The 19,723-nt window shown below is 37.8% G+C and overlaps 1 protein-coding gene across 1 annotated transcript in view; it reads left to right on the plus strand.

The window, feature by feature from the left end:
* Nfxl1 (nuclear transcription factor, X-box binding like 1) overlaps positions 1–18,095 on the plus strand; it is a 44,499-nt gene extending 26,404 nt beyond the window's left edge. Inside the window, exons 13-23 of the mRNA XM_055629385.1 lie at positions 189–309; positions 523–682; positions 1,424–1,515; positions 4,992–5,013; positions 5,423–5,563; positions 7,139–7,305; positions 8,494–8,563; positions 11,689–11,793; positions 15,383–15,469; positions 16,252–16,305; positions 17,249–18,095. Of these exons, the coding sequence (XP_055485360.1) occupies positions 189–309; positions 523–682; positions 1,424–1,515; positions 4,992–5,013; positions 5,423–5,563; positions 7,139–7,305; positions 8,494–8,563; positions 11,689–11,793; positions 15,383–15,469; positions 16,252–16,305; positions 17,249–17,422 (1,193 nt within the window). The 3' untranslated portion in view covers positions 17,423–18,095. The remainder of the gene's footprint in view (positions 1–188; positions 310–522; positions 683–1,423; positions 1,516–4,991; positions 5,014–5,422; positions 5,564–7,138; positions 7,306–8,493; positions 8,564–11,688; positions 11,794–15,382; positions 15,470–16,251; positions 16,306–17,248) is intronic.
* Positions 18,096–19,723: the final 1,628 nt, after the last annotated feature.

Raw genomic sequence — 19,723 nt, forward strand, 5'->3', positions numbered from 1 at the left:
TCACGCATGTAGCCTTGGGCATAGCTTCTTTTGCTTAATGTGCTAAGAACTGTCACATTAGTGCTGCTTTCTAATGGCAGGGGATCCCATTGTGAATTGTGCAAGTATGCTGGTTATTGATTAACCACTGATGGGCATTTTGGTAAGTTAATCTATGTCTTTTAAAATACTGAATTTTTTCCCCTCAGGCAGTTGCTATCCATGCCCAGAAACTGTAGATGTGAAGTGTAACTGTGGTAGCGCAAAGCTGACAGTACCCTGTGGCCGAGAGCGGACCACAAAGCCACCCAAGTGCAAAGAGCTGTGCAGGTTGGTATGAAGCTTTCCACAGCCCAACGTCTGATGTCTAAGCATTAAATTCCTACCTGATTTGATTGTGTTCTAATTTTATATTGTGTTGGTATTCTATTCATAGTGGTATTCATAGTGTTTCTTTTCTATGATTTCAGAAGGTATTTAAATAATTGCATGTTGGATGTATTGTTTAGTTCTCAAAAGTAACTTAAAGACTTTCTGATTTAGTCAACCACCAACATGTCACCACACAAGTCAAGAAAAGCACCGCTGTCACTTTGGCCCATGTCCACCATGTCATCAACCTTGCCAAAAGGTTTTGGAGAAATGTGGGCACTTGTGTCCTGCTTCATGTCATGATCAAGCATTAGTAAAGCAGACTGGCAGGGTAAGGACATTGTTAAAGAGATAATATCTTGCTGTGAGTAGTGTTTTCTTCAGTGAGTTTTCCATAAGCAATATAAGATGTTTTTAAGATTACTAAGTACTCTTCTTGGACATGGGGTGTAAGGAAAACAAGACTTTGTCTTTTATCTTAAGAAACTCATTACCCAGTGGTGGAGACTTCTCCACTATCTCCATTACCCTGGGTTCATTCCCCAGGACTGAAAGGAGGATTGGGGCTAAGGGAGAAACTAATAAATATTTGTAAATATAGTGTGATAATCGTATTTAGATTAATTTTCCAGTTTTCCTTCAAGTATGGCTAGACATACAGCTATTTCTTAATTTACTTTGTTGTTCATTTATGCAGTACTTATTGAGTTCTGGCTCTATGTCAGGTTTTAGGTAATGAGGAACATATGGGAGATGGCATTCAGTTGGTAGATGCTGGAGTTTAAGTGTTTCTCATTTTGCTTTAGGCTTGCAGGAGGTTGAGGAGGCTCTGCTGCCTTAGTTCTAGCTTTTAAACCTGCCATGTGCCTCAGTTTTTCATAGTATGTGTGGAGAGGAACGTTTTTTATAATGCAGATGGAATAAAATATTTCAGTAAGCACATTTAGTTGAGCATTTGGATGAAGTTCAGCCTGTCTGAGCATAAGATCCATAAGAACTAGTTCTCTAGTTTTTAGGAAGGCTGTGTGAGATAGCCCTTCTGACTTTACAATGTTTTGCATTTGAATCTTAGCATCAGCCTACAGGCCCTTGGGAACAGCCAGCTGAGCCAACATTTATTCAGACTGCATTACCTTGTCCTCCGTGTCAAGTTCCTATTCCTGTGTAAGAGCTGGAGTTTGAACCTCTAAAAAAATGTTATTGACAGTATGAACTTCACCTTTTTTTAAAATTTTTTATTAATTACACTTTATTCACTTTGTATCCCCCCTGTAGTTCCCTCCCTCCTCCTCTCCCAATCCCTTCCTTCATCTCCCTTTTCCACACATGCCCCTCCCCCAAGTCCACTGATAGGGCAGATCTTCTTTTCCTTCCTTCTGATACTAGTCTATTAGGTCTCGTCAGGAGTGGCTGCATTGTCTTCCTCTGTGGCCTGGTAAGGCTGCTCCCGTGACAAAGAGCAGGCCAATCAGCAGTTTATTGTCCAAGTGGGTTCCATAGTAATGGGAACAGGAACTGTCTCTGACATGAACTTCACTTTCTTTGCTTTTTAAGTTTAGTCTCCATGTTCTGGTTCATTCTTTCTTAACTGTGTTTGCTGTGATGCTTAAGGTTCCTGTGCATGTTGGTTTTTATGTGTCTTCCTTTAGCTAGAGTACTATCCTTAGCTTTCCATAGCAACAGGTATTGGCAGTTATGATTTCCAAGAGGCTTGTTATTTTTTAGTTTTCCTGGTGAGTCTTACACTAATGTGTTAGATTTCTGAGGACAGCTAGGTTTAGATGGAAAACTCGAAAGTGAATGTATAAAAGAAGTATTGGAAATCCAAGAAATGTTTCCTGGATGGATCAGGAAATGATGGAGACTAAGTTTTAAGGAGTTGAATTTAGAAGAATGGTGAATCCTTTAATGTTTCTTGCTTTCAGCAGAGGCTTTGCATTAGAGGGGGAAAGGAAACAGTTCTGAGAAGCAGCATAATATTAGAGATGGGGCTGTTGTCCACAACTTAGGTTCCTAATCAACAATTGGGACATCTTGGGCATTCATCTTTCAAAGAAAGAATTCTGGTTTTCTTTTACAGTGTGCTGGATTCAGTTTACTAGTCTGTTAAATTTTTGAACAAGTTGGAGAGATAGCTCAGTGGTTAAGAGCATTCTGCTCTTTCAGAGGACCGAAGTTTGATTCTCAGCACCCACATTAACTGTCTCAAACTCCACTTTCAGGGGATCTGCTGCTGCTTCTGGCCTCTGTGGCCACCAGGAACATGGTATACATGTATGTCTGTGCAAAACATCCCCTACACATACAAATTGAATACTATATTTTCCTTTTTTTTTTTTTTTTTTTCAAGACAAGGTTTCTCTGTATAGTCTTGGCTGTCCTGGACTCATTTTATAGACTAGGCTGGCTGAATATTTTTAAAGTACTTTCTTATATAAGTGTGGTAAACATACCGGTAATCTCAGCGTTCAAGAGCTGAGGCAGGAAGATTACAAGTTTAAGGCTAGCCTGGCCTTCCTCGTGCGTTGAGTTCTAGGATAGCCTGGATGACAGGGTGACAAGTACTAGGTTCCTTGAAAAAGTTGGGAAATACTTCTCTGTAATACTAATCTGTAAAGATTAGTGTGGATTCTTCAAGTGTTTGTTAGAACTGAAGCTTCTCATCGTTTTTCTGTGGTTGCCTTTGTCAGAACATTATCCAAGTAGTTGGAGTCATGCAAAGCCTTTTCATACTGGCCTTTTTTACTTAGCTTATGCATTTATTTAGGTTCCACTGCATTTTTTTCATGGTTTGATACCTCAATTCTTTTTATCACTGAATAACATTATTGCACTGGCTGGCATCCCATAGTTGTCTTGTTTATATTTTAATGTCATAAAGAATTTATTTGAGAATTCTGTGCACTGTATTTTGATATCACTCAACCCCTTATCCCTTCCCTAGCTCTTACTAGATCTGTCTCCACCTTACCACCCACTCTCAACTTTGTGCCTTTTTTATCCTTTACTGACTTACCGAGTCCAGTTTATGATGATTCACCCATTGAAGGACATTTTGGTTGTTCTATAATAGAAAATAAAGCTGCTATATACGGTTATGTACATATTTTTGTTTAACTTTTTAGCTCATTTGGACAAAACCTTAGGATAAAATCAAGTTGAATTTGTTTAGCTATTTAAAAAGCTGTCAGGTTGTCTACCAGAATGACATGCCAGTTTGTGTTCCCCTTAGCATCGGTGGTCTTCTTGCTCTGCACCCTGTTAGCATGGGGCGCTGCGAGCACAGTAGCCATTTTGTTAGGTGAATGAGGTATTGCCTGGCAAGTTACCGCTTCCTGATGCCAGGCCTCTTTCTATGCCAATTTGGCATTTGTCATCCTTTTGGTAAGATTTATCTCTTGTTCAGGTGTTTTACCCATTTTTCTAATAGGGTGGTTTGCTTTTTGTCTGTTGTTAAGCATGAGTTCTTTATATTGTTTACCAGATACATTTTCCAAATGTGGTCTGCTCATCTATGTCTCGTCTTCCTTCTGTAAAGTGTTCTTTGCTGAACAGACGTTTTTAGTTTAGTAAATTAGAACATACTCATTTCCTTTTATGGGTCATGCTTTTGGCGTTGTTTCTAAGAAGTCATCTTGAATCCCATTGTTTAAAGCTTACCCTGTGTATTATGCTTTTTTGTTTTGTAGTTAGGTCTGTAATCCACTTTGAGTTAATTGTGAAAGGTGTAAAGTCTGTCTTTTTTTAAGTGGGTATATATTTGTTCCAGCACTACCGTTTGTAGAAAAGAATATTTCTTCTGTAATTTGCCTTTATTTTGTCAAAATGAGCTGATCTTATTTGTGTAGGCCTAATAATCATCTCTTTGTTCTAGTTCATTAATACATGTTTCTGTCTTGATCATCAGTACTACATATCCTTGATAACTTTTGCTTTGTAATAAGTCTTTAGTCAGCACACATTAATCCTTCAGCTTTGTTCTTCATCAGTATTGTGTTGGCTGTTTCATGTCACTTTTTTTCCCCCATATAGACTTTAGATTAGATATTAGGATTTTGTTTGTTTGGTTGGTTTGGACTTTGAGCCTGGGGACCATGTAGCCCAGGCTGGCCTGAACCTTATTTTGTAGGCACTCATATAGAGTTCAGGCTGGTCTTGAGCTCCTCATGTTGCCAAGTTTTTGCATCCCAATGGTCAAGTTACAGTGGTGTGCCACTGTGCTTGGCTTTGGGTGAGATCTTGGAATTGTGTTGAATATAAATGAAATTGGGAAGAACTATGACCTTAATATTTAGATATATACCTTTCTGTTTTTAAAATGGAATCTTTATTTAAACCCTTAAGTTTTCTCTTCCTATAGGTTTTTTTTTTTTTAAATATTGTTGTTCAGATATTTGGTTAGATTTATACCCATTTTATTTTTATGTGTGCAAGTGTAAATAAAGTTCATCTTCCAATTACTTATTCGTACCCTTTTGCAAAGAATTGGCCTGTAGATGTCAACTTTATATTCTGTAGGTGCTATAATTGCTTATATTTAAGTGTTTATATTTAATAAAAGCTAGTGTAGTTAGCATATTTGTTTCAGACACTCTTCTAAAAGAATCTATAATGTTTTCTTTTTTTTTTTTTTCTTACAGAGAATGTCTGGGGAAGCATGAGGTGAGTGATAGGTATAATCTTTAAGTTTATCTTTTAATCTCTATCAGTTTTGTCCTGGAGTTGTTAGAGATAACTTACTATCCGTCTGTGTTATGAAGCCTGCATAGGGTTTCTATTTAAAACGCACACACACACACACACACACATTTATATGTGTTGCTTTTATGTGAGAATTAGCCTCTTTGTGTTCACTATAGAATCATTATATCAGAAATCCCTTTCAATAGTAGATGTTTTTTTCCTGGCATCTGTTTTTAGAGGAATGCTATGATAGGTGCTTAGTTTTGATATTAACATGATTAATAGAAACATGTTAAATCATTGTAAAGTTGATCTTAGATTAGTTCAGAAGGTTTTGTGTTTACATGTGTGCTTTGCTAGTTGACTGCTTTTTATTTTCACTTTTAAGGTGAGCCCACTACCATGCCATGCTGTAGGACCCTACTCTTGCAAGAGACTTTGTGGAAGAATGTTGTACTGTCAGAATCATACATGTATGAAAGAATGCCACAAAGTGACTGAAGTTGATGGCTGTACTAGCAAAAATAAGGTAACATCCTTAGGATGGACGCATGTATAATGACTGTATTAGATGCTACATATTTTTTTGAAACACCATTCTCACTGGCCGGGAATGCGCCATGTAGACTGGACTGGTTGTGTAGAGGATTCTAAGGATCTGCCTATCTCTGCTTCTCCAGCGGTGCTATTCCAAGCACCAGTCACTTTGCCCAGCTCTTTATGTAGGTTCTGGGGATTCACCTTAAGGCCAGTTCCCATCTATGTTGTGAGTTTCAGGGCCAGCCACAGCTCCATAATGAGACCCTAAAAACAAACCAAAAACAACTCCCCCAAGCCCCAAATTATTTGTAGAATGTTTTTTAAGTATTTGAAATGTTCTTTTAAAATTCTAAATATCAAAATAACTTGTTTTTTGAAAAGGGATATCTTTAAATTAGGCATGTGTAATTTTATATGTTTCTGTTTGTGGATATGTGTACAAGTGGATAGGTCCCCATTGAATTCAAAAGAAAGTGTTGGATCCTCTGTAGCTGGAGTTAGACATGATTGTGAGCTGCCGAGTGTGGGTGTGGGAAACTGTACTGGTCCTCTGGAAGAACAGAAAGTGCTCTTACTCACTGAGATGCTTTTCTAGCTTCTGATCACATAGAACTCATTGACACATTGTTATAATCATGACTTCATTTAGGATTAAAGACTTAACCTTTAAGTCTTGTCTGTCTATAGCTGTTTTACAAACTTTATTTCAAATATATTATTTGAAAATAATATACAACAGTTAAAATCTTTAACCATCTTTGATAGACTGTAACCCTAGTTATAGAACTAAATCATTGGAGCAGAGGGAGGTGCATTATTAAGTTTCACTGAGGTATATTGTTGAGTATAACTTAACTTTGTATGTTAACAGTGTTCTGTATTCTGTAGTTCAGCGATGATTGTTCGTTGGTTTAGGATGTATTGATAATGTTCTATCTGATTTTTTTTTTTTTTTTTTGCTGTTAATGGTTATTTTTAGGAAGTAATTTACAGTTTTAGTAGGGATACTTTTTATGGTCAGATTCACTGTATAGTTGAGGTAGATTGACTTGAAGTTCATAGACATAAGAATCTGAATGATACTGGTCCTATTAACAATTTTGTTATTTTTATCTTTGTTGATTTTTAAGATTAAAAATAGGTACCATTTAATTAATGTTGTGTGGCCATGTTTGTGTATACAAATGTGTCTGTAAAAACCAAAGTCATCATAAGACATCCTTCTCAGTCATTCTTTACATTGTTTTCTTTGGGGGTGGGGCGGGGTGTCCATGATATCTCACTGAACTTTCCAGTTGGCTAGACTAATTGACTTCAAACTCCAAGACGCTTCCTGTCTCTGCCTTCCCAGCGCCATTAGTACAACTGTATGCCTCCATACCTGGCTTTCCATCTGTCGTGGGGATTTAACCTGGATCCCTGTGCTTCTTCAGCAAGCACTGTACCTGTGGAACAGTCTGTTTATAGTAACGGTACTTCTGAGGATTGTAGAAGTTTAGTGGGATAACCTCCACATGTAAAAATCTTAGATATGTTGATGGTTTATGTCCTTGTTACTTTTCAGGCTGGCCCAGAATGCCTTCAGTGTGAAGAAGGGTGCTCTAAGTCACGGCCTGTGGGTTGTCCTCACCCCTGTGTTCTGCCGTGCCATCCTGGGAAGTGTCCTCCTTGTGTTCAGATGCTTAGATTAAAATGTCACTGCAAGATCACAAGCCTCTATGTGGAGTGTAGGTAAGTAGAATACTGAAGAATACTCCTGTTTTACTAAGATTACTAAGATTACTAAGTGACATCTCTGGAAGAGTCCGTATTAACATTTAGGAAGCGTCTTGTGTTGCTGAGATGCTGGAGGCCGAGCTTTTCAGCAGGACTTGAGAGGAGGGTGTGTAGCCTTACCTTCCAGTGCCTCACGCTGACATCAGCCAGACTCTGCCTCATTCTGCTTGGGGGTAGGGGGGTGGAAGATTTGGTGAGGAAAGACATTGTATCACTGGTTTAAGAACTGTAGAGTGCTCCTGTGATATAGAGGGCTTAAAAGATGGTGTAAACCTAGAATTCTTCTGGAAAGAAATTTAACTTGTTGATAGCTTAAGTATGCTTTTTGATTTATAGTTTTAAAAGGTAGATCTTTATTATTAATAAAACAGTTCTTGTTATAGAATTTATCATAGTAATATCTGCTTTGTCTATTTTCCTTACCTAAAATGTACATTATGTACTGGGGAAAAATTGTAATTGTCTTGATGGATCTAACGTAATTTACCATTTATAGCTGTCACTTTTAGTTTAGACTTCTGAAAATCAGTGGCTTATGGGAGTGTTTTCAAACTAGTTTCTGTCTCCCTTGGAAATGTTTCCATCTGGTTTTCAGTGTTTTCCAGCTTTTTAGTATAACAACAACTCATGGTTAATTTTGGAAATGCGTATTTTGCTTGGAAATTACTTGCTCGATATGTTTTTCAAGTTTAGTTTTGTAATAGGTTTTCAAGGTTGCATATAATTTTTAGAAATCTAATTTTTCTGATATTCTGGAGTGTTTTTATTTTTTCTCTTAAATTTGTAAAAAAATAATTGTGTGTGTGCTCATGCACAGGCATGCCTTTGCACATCATGGCACATGTGTGGAGGTCAGAGGACAACTTTGTAGAGTAATTTCTCTCCATCTATCTCCAAGTGGGATCTGGGGATTGAGCTCAGGCAGTTGGGCTTGTGCAGCAAGTACCTTTACCTGCTGAGTCATCTCACCAGCCCCCATGGTACCTGCATTGAGAATAATTATTATAGAGACATAACTTAAATGTTCTGACAAAAAAATTAAGATTCTTTCATGGGAATGCTTGAAATCATGAACATGAACACTTAGATATACTAATAACTGGACTGGGTTTTGAATGTCATCAAAAATGTTTGTGTTTTTAGAAAAATAACCACAGCTGATGTAAATGAAAAGAACCTCCTCAGTTGTTGCAAAAACCAGTGCCCCAAAGAGGTAAGCTGCAGTACCCTTTAAGTCCGGTTCCTTGGGTGTTTGTCTTTGTTGGCTGCCATAGTTGAGGTCCCTTCTGGGCCCACTAGACCTGTGCTGTCTGCAGCTGCTTAGGCTAGAAGCTTCTCTGTCTTCATTGGGGGCTTAGGACTGGAAGTGACCCTTTGGAGGGATTTTTTTTTCTTTTGAGAACAGTTTTAAAGTTAGCTTATTAATTTTATTGTGTAAAATATTGACTCAGCCTACTGTATAAGATAGGATTCGATAGATTAGAAACTGTGATTCACAGGCACCTAGATGGTAGATTATACCATCTAGGTAGGATATACCTAGATGGTATATTTGTTTTTATTTTATTTTAAAAATAAAAACAAAGTGCAGGTGTATACATGTGTATGTTTGATTATTTTTTAAATGGTTATCACATGAAAGTCCAGTATAAAGGAAAAGGAGAATGAGAAATGCTAAATATGAAGGGACATGGAAGGACTGATTGTAGGTGATGGCCATGGGTTATGGGGAAGGATATGAAGCTACTAGTTTTCTAGTTCTAATTCTGTCTTGATTTTGTTTGTTTGTTTGTTTTGGTGGTGGGTAAGCCCACAGCTTCAATTTCACATGCTAATTCTGTTTATAAGTCCATTAAATTGCAGAGCCTTTGGGTATGGTTAACTTGGGTACATGTGTTTTATTTTATTTATTTTCAGGTTTTTAAAATAAAAATGTTAAAATGAAATGTCACATATATGTACATAGCATATATGTATTATTTAACACAGTCAGTATTCTCATATATTCCACCCTCATTCAAAACAAAAACAACAAAACCCAAAACCCAAAGCGTTGCTGATATCTCAAAAGTCTGTCAAACTCTTGGAGTGAATGCATTTCTTTCTATTCTAAATGTTACTACCACTTTATATTTTTAAACAATTTTACTGGGGGCAGGGAGTGCTTGTATGCCATGGTGCATGTGTGGGAGTCTGAGAACAACTCTGTGGCATTGGTCCCTTTTCGGTTATGTAGCTTCTAGAGACAGCACTCAGCTTGGGAGGCTTGTTGAGCAAGCCTGAGAAGTTCAGCCCACTGAGCCATGTCTCAGTCCCCTGTGGCTGGCCTTTGACTTAAGCCCTTGCTGCAGGTCTGTATAGCTACAGAAACATTGCCTAGTATTTTAAAAAGTACACCCTTTTGTGATTTGCTTGTTACATTTGTCCACTTACTCTGTCATGTAAGTATTCTATAGTTTGTGGATAAATATTCGGGTTATTTTCAGTTTTTACCAAAAACCACTGCTACACTTGATACTTTGTATGTGTACAAATTCCTATAGGCACATAGAAATAGTGAATTTCCTTACCTGCAGGGAATATTTAATTTCAACTTTAATGGATTATATTGAATTGATTTCCAAAATGGCTATGCCAGTTTACAACTAGTAAAAATTTTCCAATTATAGAAAATTATCAGAAGGTTTTCCTACTTTTGTTACGTGAAAGTTTCTGTTGTTTCTAATTTTTGCCAATACTTTGTTTTGACAACTCTAGAAAAAAAAATTTTTTTTTCTATCTTACAATTTTACTCCTGATCAGTAGTGAGTGAATGTCTCCTTAGGACTGTGGCATCTCTTGCTTTTGGGTGTCTGCTGGATAATCCAGCACAGTGTACTAAATGAACAAGTTTTACTTCTAATTGCAAGCTACAGAATTAGTTCTGAGTCATTTATGGCAATAGACTGACAGACAGACAGATGAGAGGGTATCTTAAGGAGGACATTGGGCATTGGTATACAGAGTCTGAAGGGAATGCCTTACAAGCAAGCATTCAGATGGCAGAATCTGTGCAGCCTGAAAGATATGGTCTCTGCGGTAAGATGACTGTCCTGCCTTCTCTCTGTCTGGCTCACCTTGGGCGGACTTGTCTTGGCATAGGCAGTTACAGACATAAGGCAAAAAGCTGGAGTAGCTAATGAAGCCATGGCTATGATGTCAGCTCTTGAAGTGGAGATTGAGAAGATTAAAAATTTCTAATAAAAAAGGTTTTGTATAAATAATTGTAAAAGAAGGAGGGGAACTGGGTAGGTCCTTGTTCATGACTCCAATCAGTTGTTCCTGGGAAAAGGCAAGAGCATTGCAGACTGATTATTAAACGAGATTAAAGGATTTGAAAAAGACATGTATAGTTTGGAGCCAAAAGACCCGGCGAGAGAAAGTGATTAGCATGCTGTTGGTAGGGTTCTGAAAAGTCTGAGGACTTTTAGTATCAAGAAGATGTGATATAAGGCCAGTGTACCCACCCTTTCATTAACCTCCGATGCACTGGAGGAATGGAGCAGTGATGAGTGAAGGGCCACACTGTAGGCATGATTCCTCCATTGGTGTTTTGTCTGCCTTTATTCTCTTTCCCATTTAGAATCATTGGTTTCAAATTGAAGTATGATATGTGAATAGAAGAGAATGTTTCATGTGAAGACTCCCAGGATAGAAAGACAATAAATAAAGATATGGAACATTTAAACATCGTGGCAGTTACTGAGTTGTCTTGACTGTCTGTATAATATGTGTTAATGTAGTGTCAAGGATCAGTGTTTTAGAGTGAAAGGTTAAGTGGTTATGACCGTGATGAGAAAGCGTCCTTTCTCATGTAACAACAATATAAAGGAGAGGTAGTGTTCCTGTGCTCCATGGGTTCACACAGCAATGCATGTTAGCCAGGCATTTGTCCTCTTTTACACGTGGTTTTACACTGCTTGGGTTGCATCATTTCTAGAACTCTGGGAAGGGAAAACATAGAAATATGTTTCTGAATGCTTTAAGGCACACATCACTTAATACTTGTTTACCCTCCATTGGCTTAGTCACCTGGCTGTAGTGACAGTGGCAGGTGACACTCTGACAGTGACACCTGCTCTTGAAATAGAGCTGAAAAATACTAACATTTTCTAATAAAAAAATTTGTATAAAAAATTAACAATCTGTCTAAAACAAAAAGAAGCTGAATGATCAGTTCATCTATTCAGGATTAATTGGCACTACGTGTGGTAGGCTCTGTTGAAAGAACCATTAGGGAGAAGGGGAAGGAAGAATATGACCAAAATATAAATGACCAATTACTTTTTTTCATATTAGCTTCCTTGTGGCCATAGATGCAAAGAGATGTGTCATCCTGGTGAATGTCCCTTTAATTGCAATCAGAAGGTAAAACTTAGATGCCCTTGTAAAAGAATAAAACGGGTAAGTATTTTAAATAATTCTTGTATGCCTTGTTTTGTGTGTTGGTAGGTTTTTTTTTTTTGCTTTAATTTTAAGATTTTATTTTTTAGAATCTTTTCATTATACTTAAACTAAGCCTAGTTATTTCTGTAAATGCTCATTAAAAAAAATCAGCAGTGGTAGTCCAATTTTCTGTAACTTAACAACAGAAAAAAGTTGATTTCTGTTGACTGAAGCTCAAGCCCTTTTGTTGGGATAGTACTAGTGGCTTCCAAATTGAAGTATTTGAGCAAGGGGCAGGTATGAGTGATAAACTGACTTTCACGGATTAAGAGGAGGTCCTCCCCAATCAGTGGACTTGGAAAGGGGCAGGGAGGAGGGGGGGTGGGGTTGGGAGGGAATGAGGGAGCGGGATATGGCTGGGATACAGAGTTAATAAAATGTAACTAACAAATAAATAACTAAATAACTAAATAAATAAATAAATAAATAAATAAATAAATAAATAAAAGAAATGGTCTGGAATTGGGCTTGTTCTTTTATATGAACTTTTTTTTTTTTTGCTGTAAGTATTCTACTTTAAAAGTAATTTCTCAAAAAGACTTGCTTTTCATAGCCTCATAAAATAATACTCAAACGTAGAAGAAATAATTGTAAGTAAGAAACAGTTAATGGAGCAATAAAGAATTGAGAGCTTAATGACCAGAAAGGCTGTTCAACAAGAGTTAAAAGAACGTCTCACTCAGTTCTCATTTTCCTTGACCTCAGACAGGCAGTGTAGACAGAGACTTACTTTTGTTTGGCTTGGCTGACCATGTTGCAGTTATAGTTGTATCATGCTATATCATGTTCTTGGGGTCCTTTCCTAATGCTTTCTCTTTGTATTAATTCTACATTCTTCCATGCAACAGACATTTATTGAAGTTCATTTATGTGGCTTGTTTATTGATCTTAATTCTATAATTTTCATTATCTTTTCCTGTAGTAGATAAGTTTACTATTTAAGTTTGTATTTAGTTTATATTTAAATCCACCACATTTACATGAAAATATTTACCGAGCTACTTCATCAGTTTTGTGAAATCTCATGTCTTGTCCAAGTGTAGTTTCCTACCCACTAATACTTAGGCAGTGAAGGATTTTCATAGGAACTTTAAAAAATGTTAATAGAAAGATACATATGATACATAACTCTTGAGGAAAATGCCAGATTTTTGACTGCTGGGATAGCCGCACTAAATGCGTGCATCTTAGCTCTCACGAAGTACCGCTCCTCACTGCACTAGTCACACTAGTGCACAGTCAGCATAGGTTGTTAAGGCTGCTCTACCAGACAGCTGACAGCATTTCCTTCATCTCAGGAAGCTCTGTTGGACAGTGCTGTTCTAGAATGTTCTAGACCATTTCTTCAATGCTTTGGAAGAATAACAAGAAGCAATAAATGTAAAGGATAAAAATTAAATTCAGCTGAGTTGATAGAGGCATATAGTGAATTGCTGATATTTTAATTTTATGGTTTTAATTATTTTAATTAAATAGAATAGAGGAGATCCCTTTATTTTGGCTCAGTGGTTAAGAGAGCAAAGGACTTCATATCTTTTTTTTTTTTAATTCTTTATTAATTACACTTTATCCACTTTGTATTCCTTCTGTGGTTCCCTCCCTCCTCCCCTCCCGGTCCCACCCTCCCTCCCCTTCTTCATGCATGCCCCTCCACTGATAAGGAAGGTCCCCCTCTCCTTCCTTCTGATCGTAGTCTATCAGATCACATCAGGAGTGGCCTCATTGTCATCTTCTGTGGCCTGGTAAGGCTGCTCCCCCTCAGGGGGAGGTGATCAAAGAGCAGGCCAATCAGATTATGTCAGAGGCAGTCCCTCTTCCCATTTCTATGTAACCCACTTGGACACTAAACTGCCATGGGCTACATCTGTGCAGGGGTTCTAGGTTATCTCCATACATGGTACCTGGTTGGAGTATGAGTCTCTGGGAAGTTCCCTGTGTTCAAATTTTCTCGTTCTGTTGCTCTCCTTGTGGGGTTCCTGTCCTCTCCAGATCTTACTATTTCCCACTTCTTACATAAGATTCCATGCACTCTGCCCAATAGTTGCCCATAAGTCTCAGCGTCTGCTTTGATAGGCTGCAGGGCAGAGGCTTTCAGAGGCCCTCTGTGGCAGGTTCCTAGATTGTTTCCTGTTTTCTTCTTCTTCTGATGTCCATCCTCTTTGCCTTTCGGGATGGAGATTGAGCGTTTTAGTCAGGGTCCTCTCTCTTGATTAGTTTCTTTAGATGTACAGATTTAGTAGGACCCCATATCTTACTATTCACAGCATTCTGTAACTCCAGCTCCAGGGTATTCTGTACCGTCTTCTGGTCTCTGAGCACTGCATCCATGTTCACCAACCCCCAATTAAAAAAAAAATAAAAAAAAAAAAGGGAGTTTTTCAGAGGTCCTCTGTGGTAGGCTCCTGTCCTGTTCCCTGTCTTCTCTCACTTCCGGTGTCTACCCTGGTTGCCCTTGTGAATGGGGATTAAGCCTTTTCCCTAGGGTCCTCCTTGTTTAGCTTCTTTAGGACTATAGATTTTTAGTATGTTTATCCTATATTATATTCTAACATCCACTTATAAGTGAGTATATACCATGTGTGTCCTTCTGCTTCTGGGTTACCTTACTCAGGATGATCTTTTCTAGTTCTATCCATTTGCCTGCAAATTTCATGATTTCCTTGTTTTTAATTGCTGAGTAGTATTCCATTCTGTAAATATAACACAATTTCTGTATCCATTCTTGGTTGAGGGACATCTAGGTTGTTTCCAGATTCTGGATATTACGAATAAAGCTGCTACAAACATAGCTGAACAAATGTCCTTGTTGTATAGTTGAACATATTTCATATATATCAAAGTAGATGCTGAGACTCATAGCCAAACTTTGGACAGAGTGCAGGGAATCTTATGGAAGAAGGGGGAAATAGTGGAGAGGACAGGAGCTCCACAACGAGGCCAACAGAGCCAAAAAATCTGGGCCTAGGGGCCCCTGCAGAGACCAATGCTCTAACCAAGGACCATACGTAGAGATAACCTAGAACCCCTGCTCAGATATAGCCCATAGACAGCTGGGTCTCCAAGTGGGTTCCCTAGTAATGGGAACAGGGACTATCTCTGACATGAACTCACTGGCTGTATCTTTGATCACCTCCCCCTGATGGGGGAACAGCCTTACCAGGCCACAGAGGAAGACAGTGCAGCCAGTCCCGAGGAGACCTGATAGGCTAGGGTCAGATGGAAGGGGAAGAGGACCTCTGCTATCAGTGATTAGGGGAGAGGCACAGGGGGAGAAAAGGGAGAGAGGATGGGACTGGGAGGAGATGAGGGAGGGGACTTCAGCCAGGATACAAAGTGAATAAATTGTAATAAATAATAAATAATAAATAAATAAAATTTTAAAAGAGAGAGAAAATAAAGTAAGCATTTGAACCAAGATAAATAATGTCTAGCAAATGTAACATATCTGTAACCTTTAGCTGTTAGGTTTTGCTGTATGTTTAGCTGGTATACAGTTGTGATTTGAAAGAATAAATTGACTAAATATATCAGTTTCGGTTATTTGTAGGAATTGCCATGCAATAAAATACGTGAAAACCAGGTTTCAGTGGAGTGTGATGCAATATGCAAGGAAATGAAGCGGAAAGCATCTGAGGTGATGTCCCATTAGGTGTTATTACAGATGTGATACTGTTATCTACTAGTTGTTCTATTTTAAAAAAATGCTTGTTTAAACATCTTGTGCTTATGTTACAAAAGGCTCCTTTATAGCCCCATTCTGAGCCCTGGGTAGCTTTATGGCTTGCTGTGTGTCTGAGCTTTCTGTCTTTTACACCAGTTAGTGTATTTGCTCTGGCCTTAGCTCTTTGTTTTAATGTTACAAGTAGCCTCCTAAAAATTAGGCTAAAATACTACAAATGTAAGATTTGGGGATGCTTTGCAGTTTGAGATATCTTTAGTGTTGATTCTGCCTGCCAAAACGACCAGTCCACAAATCATTTTGGTTTTATTGATTCAAAGTCTTGCCTTCCAGACACGCATTTGAAAGAACTTATCAGTTTCTATTTAGGAAAATATGGTATTAATAATTGATTTTAGATTCTCAATATTACTGATAACTTAAGAGGAAAAGTTAAAAGTGTTCAAGTTACAGATTCTCAATGTTTTGAATTATGATCTAATCTCATGTAGCTGGTAAGCGGGGATGTTTATTTAAATTATAACAAGTATAAAACAAATACAAGTTATATTCACCACCTGAATCTATTAGATGGAACCTTGGTAAAACTTCCCAGTATAATATTTACAATTCTTCATAGGCTTTTTAATGTAAGGCTACCAAAAGTTGCTATGGGTTAGTAGAGCCTGGGTGAGTGGGTGCCAAGAATCTGTGGAAATTTGATATTTGGTTGTTAACTTACTTTTAAATGTACATAGATAAAAGAAGCAGAAGCCAACGCTGCTCTGGAAGAAGAAAAGCGAAGACAGCAGGTACCTCATTGATGGGCAGACTTGTCTCTTCCATAGTTGTGGTTGTCCAACCTGCAGCATGGGTGGCCTAAGGGAACTGAGTGCAGCCCAACATTGAGTTTGTTCTGTACATCAAAATCTTTGTTCATTTAACAAATGCCTTTTTATATTAAATTAAATGCATTGATAAATGGTCTTTAAGTGTAGCTGTTACTACAATAACAGGTGTTTTAATAAAAATTTACATTTTCTTCATTTGGATAGACAGTACATGTTATTTAATGCTCACCATTTTTAGTCAGTGTACTGTGGTATACTATCATACTATCATTGTATGGGAGCTTAGTGAGTTCTTGCCAGAAGATAAAAGATGACATTTGAAAATGACTGCCACTCCAGGTTATCCTCCTTCTCTATTGTTTTTTTAATTCTTCCTAAAGTAATCATTTGCATCACAGCATGAAGCATTTTTTCCCCCTTAAAAAGAGTTTTTACTGTGTCATGAAAAGGCGTGGAGACTGTGTGATAAGGAAAAGAATCTATTTGAGGCATTTTTAAATTTCTGTGTATAAGCCACTAGTTCTTATTTCCTGCATTATAAAAGGCTAAAATTATATACGGAGCATGTCTGTACTTGTAGGAATGTGCTCTTGAGGTATAAAATAGTGTTAAATTCAGAGCTTTTGTCTGCATTTTAGAATCCCTTTGATTTAATCTGTTTCATGTTTAATATTAAAGACAGACTTTTAGTCTCAAAGAACCACTTTATTGGCACTCAGTTCTGTTCTAAAGCCTAGCATGTGTTGAATACAGTCAGTAGTAGATGAGAGGCTTTATCTTATTTAAATTAATATATTTATTATACTGATAGTATCAAAACATTTCTCAAATTGTTGTATTTTCATTTAAGTAGAAAGTTGCAAATTAGCGTATTATTTGAATTTAATACAAATGTGTTTTTTAGGCTGAACTGGAGGCTTTTGAAAACAGACTGAAGGGTCGCCGCAAGAAGAACAGGAGAAGAGATGAGGTGGCCGTGGAGCTCTCGCTGTGGCAGAAGTATAAGTCCTACCTCCTTCCCGTGTGTGGCATTGTAGGGGCAGTGCTTGTGTGGTACATTGCCCACGGTGTGCAGTAATGATCCTCTAACTCTTAATATACCTCAGGCTGACGTTACATGAATGTTCAATTTAAGATGTTAGAAAGCGTGCATTGTAGCGCATGGTACACACTCACGCTCCTCTCTGTGTCCTCGTCTGGCTCTAGTTAGGACAGAATGTTTAGCTTTATCTGAATCAGCACGGTTATCAGGGCCAGTGAGATACTGTCTGCAGCCTGAGCGTGACTGCAGTTATAAGACAGGTCATAGGCTTAGCTGGTGCATTGTGCCTCCTTGTAATAACTTAGTCTTTTCATCTGATATTTCCATGTTCAACACTTCATCCGTTTTGTGAAGTCAAATAAAACTGAGCCATATGTGCAGCAGTGGGGATATTTCTCTGGTCACTTACTGGTCACTTTTCTCGATCATGTAACTTTGTACTTTTTAAAGAAGTGATTCTGTAAAAGAATCTTAAATTCTAACACAAGGCTTTATAATTAGATTCCAGAGTAGTTTATCAGAGAGAAATTTTTATTGGGCATTGAAGCAAATTTTACACTGTGTATTCCTCAGAAAATCTAAACAAATGCCACACTAGGTTCCTTGCAGGAGGCTGGGTTTTTTTGTGCAAGAAGCTTTAACTGAAGATAGCATGTTTTGTAAAACTTGTGTGTATCTTTTTATAATAATAAAGGAAAACTAATACGTATGAGCAGTGTGTGCCGAGCACATGGCTTGTGAGCTTTATGTACTTGAGTTCATTTTTCTTTACTGCAATTCTTGATATAGTATAGCTGGGAATAATCTTTGAAATCATACTGTTAGAAAATAATTAATAAGCCAAATTAGATTTGTATGTCAATTAAAGTAGTTTGGTATTTAATTTTTATATGATTGTTTTCATTAAAAATTTCATACTGAATTTGTAATAAAGAATATTATTTTTTAAGATACCCAGGACTGCCTAGTTTTAGGTTAGATCTCAATATCGATGTGTAAAGCTTCAGTGATGTCACAGAACACAGTAACATTAGCAGTGGTAGACGTGCCTTTTAACCACTCCAAAGGAAGACTGTAAATCTGCATAAGCTAGCAAGCAAGGAGCAGACTCACAGAAAGTGAATGAGTTTCTTGTGGTGAGTGGTATTGAAAAAATAAGAAATGGGCCTGGAGGGATGGCTTAAAGTTAAGAACACTGTTCTTCCTGGGGAGCGGGTTTGATTCCTGGTACCTACATAGTGGCTCAAAGCCAGCTGCATCCTCCCTCTTCCAGCCTCCACAGGCTCCAGGCATGCAACTGGTGTGCACACAAAACAGATAGACATAAAACAAAAATAAATAAATATTAGAAAACCAACAAGAAATAGCATAGAAAATGGGTAGAAGTGTACTAGGGTCATTTAGTGAGAAAGTCTCTCGGAAGGAAGGATGTTTGAACTGATCGGAAGGACTCCCATCTGAAGACTGAGGGAAAAGTCTGAAAACAGCAGTAGATACAAAGTCACTAAATTTGGGACTTAATGCATTTGGCAAGGATGAGGGGCTGAAAATGAGAATTTAAGTTCAGTTTAAATTGAGAGGGGGCAAATTCTAGGCCAGTATTGGTTGGTGAAAGAATAAGGTAAGGATTTGGCTTTTATTCTAGTTGGAGTGGACAGCCCTAAACAGTTTTAAGCAAGGAAGAGACCTTTGTTTTGCTTTTTGCAATTGCTGGCTGCGAGGAGGACTGCAGACTTCAAGGGGTGTTTTAGGGTTGGGGCTCCGGGAAACATCGGAGACAGCACGCAGTGCAGGCTGCAGGCACTGGGGACTGTGGCTCAGTTACATGGGAGTCCAATGACTGTCACAAAGATGCTGCAAACATTTCTGTCTGAGAAGAATGCAGGGGAATATAAGGAGGGAGTGATTACCGTCTTCAAGACCAAGGTGAGCTTACGTTTTGTCTAAATTCTCTGAAGTAGCACGCTGCCCTTTTGATTATAGTGTTAGCAAAAGGAGAAATGAGAAAGTTAACCAGTAGTCACGAGGAATTAGAGGCAAAACTGTTCATCTAATTCTCCTACTTTTACCTTGTGACACTAACACAATGGAAAAATGGAAAATCTGATGTTTGCTTAAGTTTGTAGAAATTTTTGAGTTTTTTTTTTTTTCAGTTTAAACACTTTTCATCTCAAACACCTAGTATTTATGTTTCCATCGCTTTCACTGTTCACATCGAAATGAAGCTTCATCTCAAATAAGAGTCATTGTTACTGAAATTGGCCGAGGAGCTCTATTGGTGCACAACATTTGAATATGTTTGCTTTTTTGGCAAACAATTTTTTAATTTTTGTGTTT

This window comes from Psammomys obesus, unplaced genomic scaffold (genome assembly GCF_907164565.1).
Source record: "Psammomys obesus unplaced genomic scaffold, mPsaObe1.curated_primary_1811, whole genome shotgun sequence".
NCBI lineage: Eukaryota > Metazoa > Chordata > Mammalia > Rodentia > Muridae > Psammomys > Psammomys obesus.